The sequence below is a fragment of the Pyrus communis genome, chromosome 7 (genome assembly GCF_041283825.1).
Source record: "Pyrus communis isolate YQ-2024b chromosome 7, ASM4128382v1, whole genome shotgun sequence".
NCBI lineage: Eukaryota > Viridiplantae > Streptophyta > Magnoliopsida > Rosales > Rosaceae > Pyrus > Pyrus communis.
This window is the reverse complement of record NC_142571.1, coordinates 26374021-26382440: the sequence shown is the minus strand read 5'-3', so window position 1 is coordinate 26382440 and position 8420 is coordinate 26374021. Positions and strand designations below refer to the sequence as shown.

At 34.5% G+C, this 8420-nt stretch overlaps 1 protein-coding gene across 1 annotated transcript; it reads right to left on the bottom strand.

Annotated features, from left to right (window-relative positions):
• Nucleotides 1–3509: 3509 nt before the first annotated feature.
• Nucleotides 3510–7272, bottom strand: LOC137735107 (protein NRT1/ PTR FAMILY 5.1). The gene is made up of 4 exons (XM_068474484.2): nucleotides 6887–7272; nucleotides 6567–6784; nucleotides 5379–5935; nucleotides 3510–4543 (listed from the first exon to the last, which is right to left on the bottom strand). Exons 1-4 carry the CDS (start codon nucleotides 6993–6995, stop codon nucleotides 3652–3654), a joined length of 1776 nt encoding a protein of 591 aa, XP_068330585.2. The 5' UTR covers nucleotides 6996–7272; the 3' UTR covers nucleotides 3510–3651.
• Between the last annotated feature and the right edge of the window lie 1148 nt (nucleotides 7273–8420).

Genomic DNA, 8420 nt, shown 5'->3' with positions numbered 1-8420 from the left:
AAAAACAAGCACAAACATGGTGCTATTTATATAGAGGTCTTCTCAAGCTAGTGACTAGGGTCGGGCAAGCTAGTGACTAGGGTCGGCAGGTGACCTAACACGCAGAAATTTTTGTGCATGGCTTTTGATTTTTCTAAGTTTTCAAAAGTAGTAAACAGAACAGTAAATTACAGAAAAGTGTTTTTGACAAAGTAAAAGCCAATTAGAACTCGTTTTCCGTTTTTGGGGTTCAATTAATCAAATTAGGATGTTGAAATTGAAAGCTTTAACTACATATGTCAATAATGCTATTCTTACCATATTTTTGTACCATAATTGTATACCATCTTAGATGGCATCTGACGTGGACATCTACATCATCTAAATTAATTAGCATTTAATTTCAAAATGTTAATCAATAATTAATAAAAAGATTGTTAATTAAATGATAATTATGGTATACAATAAATCTTCTTCTGCCACCTAAGATTATTTAAGTGTTTTAATTAATAAAAATATTAAAATTAAATGATGTAACTTATCCAACTCATCTATCACCTAAGATGGTAAATAAATACGGTATAAAATTATGGTAAAAATAGCATTACCAACTTTCGTTTGCATATGCGGCGGCGATCTGCGAGTCAGTGAGTTTAGACACTTCACTACATTAGACTAAGATGGTAAATAAATACGGTATAAAATTGTGGTAAAAATAGCATTACCAACTTTCGTTTGCATATGCGGCAGCGATCTGCAAGTCAGTGAGTTTAGACACTAGACTACTTTAGATTATGAAAGTTTGTCTGATGACTTACACGCACGACTCTAAAGTTAAGGATCCATTTGATACTCATTTCAGTCTTTAATTTTTAATTTTAGCTTTCATCTTTCATAATGTAAAATGTGAAAACTAAAACGGTTTTTACCAAATATAATATTGCCAAATTACTCGCCGATTGAGTTTAGGCAATTTGGCTAGAAGTTAGAGTAGTGGGCAATCAATGTTTAATATCCACAAAATTGTCGATATTTTCGTCCAAATATCCAAAAAATCAAAGATAGATATGGAAAGTGGGGGTGAAATGCAAACTTCACATGTATCGGTGAGATACAGGAAAATCAATGATATTTATCATTCATTATAGAAATTTTGTTGAAATCCATTGCAGATTTTGAACTTAAGATTTTTTTTTTTTTTTTAACAATGTTTTTTTCAAATTTCTACTAAATATGAATGAGTTGGTATACACATCCATTGTGAATTTCATAATTTCCGCCAAATACAACTGATATTGATATCGATGTATCCATCGATAATTTATAAATGTGCATATTGATATTCCTACCTATATCGATATTTTAAACACATTTGTGCAATCATATAAACTATTCGAATAAAAAAAATATTTATTTGTGGAAGAAAAAAAAATTATTTTTTACGTTTTGCAATCAAATAAACTATTCGATATTTTCGTACAAGAAATGCATGCTTCACATTTTTCTAAACTTTCTTCATATGGCTGGCAAGGAAGAAGCCTTACTTCAATAATTCGATTGGTGTCGAAGCGCATGCACTGATTTGTCAAATTCCTTTTCATTTCGTTTTTAGTCTCTTCCCCAATAACTCGTTATGATAGAATACTTTTGTCTAGTATTTTTAATTGAAATTCAATGTCTGGCTTCCGAAAAGAGTCAAAATCATCTTAAATATATAGACCCCAAAGCATCTTTTGGCAGGTAAGCTACTACTGAAAATTTGCGTATGAATATTTATCCTTTTCATTGGATAGTGTTTCCACTTTGTATGCGACAGAAACGTGTGTTTGTATGTGTGTGTGTATATATGTATGTATATATAAGACATTCCCCGTAGGGATATTTTCCAAAACAAATATACCAAAGAACAAAAACTGGATATTTATGATAAATGGACCAATTTCATGAAAACACACACATTTGAAGTATTTTTCTTCGATTTCATTGAAAAGTACATATATATATATATATATATATTAGCTTAGAGATTGCGATCAAGAATTTATTAATGTGACTGCTAATTGCACATATTGCAACGGAGCATTTTTGCTCACCAGCGTATAACTACGGTGTATGCTCATTATACACTTAATTATTTATCACGTATCATTTCAACTAACTCTAGCTAACTTTCATATTAAATGTTACTTTTTAAATTTTGAAAAAAAAAAATAATCAAGGTTAAGTGAAATGACACATAGCAAATAATTAAGTGTACGATGAGCATACACCAAGATTAGGATGGTGAGCAAAAATGTTTCCCATATTGCACAATTATCATTCCTTAAATAGAGTACTCAACCGTGTGTGTAGGCAGCATTACTTTTTTTTTTTAATAAGTTGTTGGTATGTCTATTATACTTCATTTTCATCAACAATCTGACATCTAAATCTAATTAGTCGGTCATTAGTGTTTGATATGTGTCTCTTTTCAATATATAGCGCATGTGGAAAATTTATTGTCGTCATTAGTGTTTGATACCTATTCATACTGCCATACAGCTATGACTCAAGATGGATTATGTTAGTGTCCACACAAAATATGTTTTTAATTACATATTAATGTCGATTATAGATTATTTAATAATGAAAAGTTAATTTATCAACCTAGAATCCATGACATATGCCAGCAACCATGGATTGCAAAGTTTGAAATGAACACATATATGGCATCTTTTTTAATTACCAAGTAAAATAATTTTATATTAGAAGCTAATTAAGCTCTACGTGGAGGAATTGGTGTTGGTGGCGTTCAATATAGTGGTTACTAACCACTTCTCTATATACACCTACTAGGCTACTACTACTAGTATACTACATGTGAATCGGACTTTTGATGCAAGAATAGACGATTTTCTTTCTTGATCTCACACACGCTAACCTAATCGCGCTTCATCAAGTTCATAACTAATTAGTTAATTACTCTTATGATCCTTGACTTTTCTGCTTTGTACTTTCTGGTCGTTGAAATTAGTACTGCAATCATATTAATTTGACTGGGAGTGGTAAGTAGTGGTTTAAGTAATGCCTTGAAGTGCTATTAGTTCTTTGTGTTACCATTGAGATCATTGAATCTTCCTTCTGCTCGAGAAATTATTGTATGTGGTCCAATATCTTCGTGGATGGGATGTTAAGTTTCTATCTATACGTTTTGAGTTTGAAAACTTTCTCCATCCCCTAAATTATTATAATAGTTTTGAACGGTTGCCCTCCCTTAATAATAATAATAATAAAAGGCCGAGGAATTATTGACCAAACGAAAGAGAAAGTTGTTTGCCCACTAGCTTATTGTAATTTGATCATTTCAGAATTTTTATTATGAATATATATACCATGTCACATATTCTAACAACGATATATTTATTATATGTTTAATTAAAAATAAATAAATTTACGTGTAATAATTTAAAGAGAATAATAAGATTACATGACTATTATATAATTTATCATGTTTGATTCTTCTTATAGCTAAAAGTGAAAAAAGAAAAAGAGAAGCATAATCCACATGATGTAATATAAACTAAAGATCGAAAGTAAAAAAGTTTACATATTGGCAAATAAAAGTGGACTAACCATAATCCATATTACAACGTACGGTAGTCAATATACATGCACCAAACATTCTAACCTTCTTTAGACTTGTAGTCCAAGTGGAGGAGTGGGAATTGCTGTACCCTCCACCATCTTAAGTACGCAACCCTCCTCCACTTCCACAGACTCCCTTTTGTAAAAGTATTTGCAAGATGCCCACAAAAATGCCCCTAAGTTGAGAATAGATATGACCATAAGAAATCCGTAGTAATAATCCAAGTGACAGTCATTCAAGTTATTCGCAATCCAACTTTTACCCCCATTCCTCCTGGTAATTTTATCCACCATAGTTACCAGAAAGCTATTCAAGAAGTTACCAACCCCAATCCCACTTGTGAAAAAAGTTGTCCCAAGACTCTGCATGTCCTCCGGAGACTGATCATAGAAAAACTCTAATAACCCAATTGCATTGAAAACATCAGCTATCCCTAGGAGCACATACTGGGGCAGCAACCAAAAAATGCTCATGGGTACTATTTCTTTAGGCCCGTTGACATGGTGCACTCTAATCACACACATTCTCCGAACTTCCACAGCATAAGCAACTGCGATGGCTATAACTTGTATCACGAATCCAATGCCAAGCCTTTGGAGAAGTGTGATTCCCCTAGGGTTTTTAGTTCTAGCACGTACAAGTGGCACAAAGTAACGGTCGTACAGAGGCACCGAAAGAAGCATTGAGAGGGTCACAAAGCTCCCCAAGGAGGCTGCAGGGATTCGGAAGTGTCCGCCTAAGCTTCGGTCGAGGGTGGTACCTTGTTTGACAAAAAGAGTGTTGATTTGTGCCCAAATGGTGCTAGGAATTAGTGTGACAAGCCATATCATGGCCATTCCTACAACAAGCTTTGTTCCTTCAACCTGAGTCACAGTGCATGGTGCCCTAATTGAGACGTCTGTGTTGTCGTCATCTTTTACCGCAGCCTTGTCCAAAAACCTATTCAAACAAGAATTAATTCGTCCAATTAATAACATAATATATCAAACTATCTTACATAAATTTTTTTCTAGATATTTCTTGTCCCAAATGCTAATGAGAGGAGTTGTGAGGTTTTGTTTGGGTTTAAGTCTTTGAGACAATTATTGGTGGATACCATGATGCCATTCCATACATGAAACAACTTGACTAGGAGAGATTGTGACCATTCGAAGAAAGATACTACAAAAGTAGTGTTATGAACAGTGTACATAGGAAAATTTATAAGAAGGAACGGCTAGAAAAATGTCACAGAAAACCACCAAGTTATATATGCACGTAAAATTGGTGGGCGGCCGGTCCCCCCTTCACGTTTGTTCATTCCATCAATGTAGAGCTTTAAACTTGTAGGAAAGGCTACAGAATCGATATGGGGTCTGAATCTAATTGATATCTATGTCCTTAGAATATTCCATACCAGATGGAAAAAGGGTAACTTTTTTTCCCAAGCTACAATTACTTCACAATTTACAATTAAAGCAGTAAATTAGGACCCGTTCCATGACTATTTTAGTCTTTAGATTTTAGTTTTTTTTATTTAAAAAAAAAAAAAAAAAAGGGAAAGTTGAAAGCCAATTTTGTGAGTTTTCAAAATTTAGCTTGATTTTGAAATCAACTTTAGTTTTTTCACAAACTAAAATTGATTATCAAACAAGTTTTCAGTTTCTAACCTTTTTTTCAAAAAAAAAAAAAAAAAGAACAGAAAAAAAAGGAAAAAAAAATCAAAACGAAATTGCATCCCGCGTCCCATAAGTAATTATGAACTGATAATAATAGTATTGATTAGATAGCTTACCTAAAAATTGGAGTGTGGTACATCTGGCGTTTTCCACTATTAACGTAATATTGTGGTTCAAACTCATGAAGCTCAGATGGGTTGCTAGGGAGCTGAAGATTTCTATTTTTATAGGCAGCAATGGGAACTTGAATGAAATCTCTTGCAGGGCTTTTGGTCTTACTAACTTTGTGCCTATACATTGGGGTTCCAAAATAAAAGATGAACAAGGATAACACGAGACCGACTGTGGGGATGCCATACCCTAACCCCCACCCCAAGTTTTCCTGAATATAAACAAGGCCAAGAGTTGCAACCAGGGCACCCAAGAAAGAGCTGAACATCCACCAGTTGAAAAATGAGGCCTTGAGCTGTTTCTCATAGGGGTCAAAATCGTCAAATTGGTCGGCCCCAAAGGTGGATATGTTGGGTTTTGTCCCTCCAGAACCTATTGCTATGGTGTAGAGAGAAATGTAGAAGAATGCAATCTGTGAAGTGGAGGCCTTGTTGCAAACGCCATTGGTGCAGCCTGGTTTGAAGCTTTTGAGTGAAACAGCCATTGTCAGCAGCATCATTCCCTGTGTTCAAATAATTCTACAAATTAATGTTGTTTTACATGTTGGTTGTCGTCTTTAAGCCATCGAGGTACCAAGTTTGGTGTTTTTACTGATGAATACAAATAATTTCATATCCTTTTTCTGTCGGTTGGTAGTACAGTTTCCATCAACGTTGGAAGCATTAATAAAACAGAATATTATCTCCACATATATTATCTGTATTTTTATAATTTATCATATATATATATATATATATATATATATGAGGTTAATGCAAATCATTAGGATGTTGAGAAATGAGATTAGTAATCAAATGAGCCATGCATCGGTCCCACAAGGGAAAAGAAGAAATCTTATTAGCCTTAATAAAATATGCTCTAGAAAGATGGTGTAGTCTTCTTAACGTAACTCTAAAGTTTGTGGAACAGTCGTCACCTTAACCATAGTCAAGAAACAAATTTATTGAAGTAGAATATAAAACGTTGAAATTTCTTAGATCAAAATAATTTTTATTTATTTTGTTACAAGTGATAATTCTAATCTAAATTACGTAAAGGATGGGAGGTCAAATTCGGTACCGTAACTACCGGATTAAAACGACCACATGCAGAATAAACTTTCTTAAAGTAGATAAGTATTAATATGAATTTACCATGACGTAAATGAGGGAGGAGAAAGTGAAAGTCCAGAAACGACCCAAGTAAGAGTCAGCTATGTAAGCCCCAAGAATCGGTGTCATCCATATTGCTCCAGACCAATTATTGACATTCCTGACTGAAGAAACTGTGTCTTCATGAAGTTGGGTGGTCAAGTAATTCACCAAATTGGAAGCAATTCCATAGAAGGCCATCCTCTCAAATGCTTCGTATCCTGAAAGATTGCACTTAACAAACTTATTTAAGATTTGGGAGTAACAAATTAATTAATGATATTTTTGTATAAATTAAGCATGAAATTGTTATGATAAATTACCAACAAGGAAAGAACAAGCTTTCCATTTTCCAGTCTTGGAGGCATGAACAGGGCGTCCCTGGAGATCGACCGTGCCGTCTCGGGTGTAACCCGCAGCTTTGGCTTCCATCAGAGAGTTTGATGAGAGTGATAACTGAAGGAAGAACTATATGGCTATAAGAGCTTAGCTTAGCTAGCCAAAAATATAGCCGAAACAATATATTATACAAGAAGGGGAAGTGGTAAATCTTATTTTATAGCCCTAAAAGGTTTATTGTAACTGTAATGCCACGTCATCAAAACCAAGTGGGAGTTCGAGAGTCTTGAAGTGAGAGCGTTTATGCTGTGAGATGATATTGTTGATATATGTATTGCTTTGATGGTAACAGGATGATACACAAGGATCCAAGGCGCTGCTTAATTAGGTACAACTACTAATACAAAATACCCAGCTAATTTTATAAACACCCAACTAGTTCATACACTAGCCAAATTAATTCTAGTAGCTCGTGCTTGAAGTAGTCTATAAATTCCCTATTGAGTAAAGTATGTGGTTAAGGAACATCGAAATTGTTGAGAATGAATTCCACATAAATAGAAGGAGAGACTTTGCATGTGCTTCTATATAATTGCACTACTTCCCATATTACCAATTGGTTTTATAGTGGAATCCTAACTTTCTTCATAGTATCAAAGCAAGTTATGTGTGAAACCTAGCGGCCACACGTGCTTCACATCACCCAATTTGTATTATCCAAGTGTTAGCCTTGAAAATTCGCAACACGTGAGGGAGCATGTTGAGAATGAATCTCACATTGATGGGAGGAATAACCTTACTTGTGTTTATAAGTAATTGAGTTACTCATCATATTGCCAATTGATTTTATAGTTAAACTCTAAACTTTTTTTAAAAACTATTGTATGTTGAAAAGTCTAGTGGGTATTGAATGCCCACATAGAAACTGCAGACGTTGGGTGGATTTTCAATGCCCATAAAATTAATCTTGACTTGGGAGGTGAAGGAAGTTATATTGTCAAAGATGTGTGCTTGGAGTTGCTCTATAAATAGAGCACTCCGTATGCTTTCAATATTGAGCAGAAAAAGAAAGAGAGGAATAGGAGATGAGAGAATACATAGAGTTATCTTTGTACTCCTATTATTCCAAATTATAATGAAAGCATCACTGCTGCCCGAGAACGTACTCCAGTCACACTGACTGTAGAGAAACCTCGTAAATTTTGTGTCTTATTTTATTTATTCCACTGCACACACACCGTCAATTTTACAACACGTTATCAGCACGAAAAGCTCTCATGTCAGTGGAAAGCATAACGCCATAAATCCGGTGAAGCACTATCCATCTCTCACCTCAGTCATCTAAAATCTTACAGAACAAAAGATACGTCCATTTTTCGTCTCTCCCACTGCGCCAGAAGCGCCCCACCGAATTCCGGTGAGAATTGAAATTTACGACATGAAGTCGTCACGAGATGAGAAAACTCGTACTTGACAACTGGTTTCCAGAGATCCAGAAGAATCTCATCAGACTTGGAA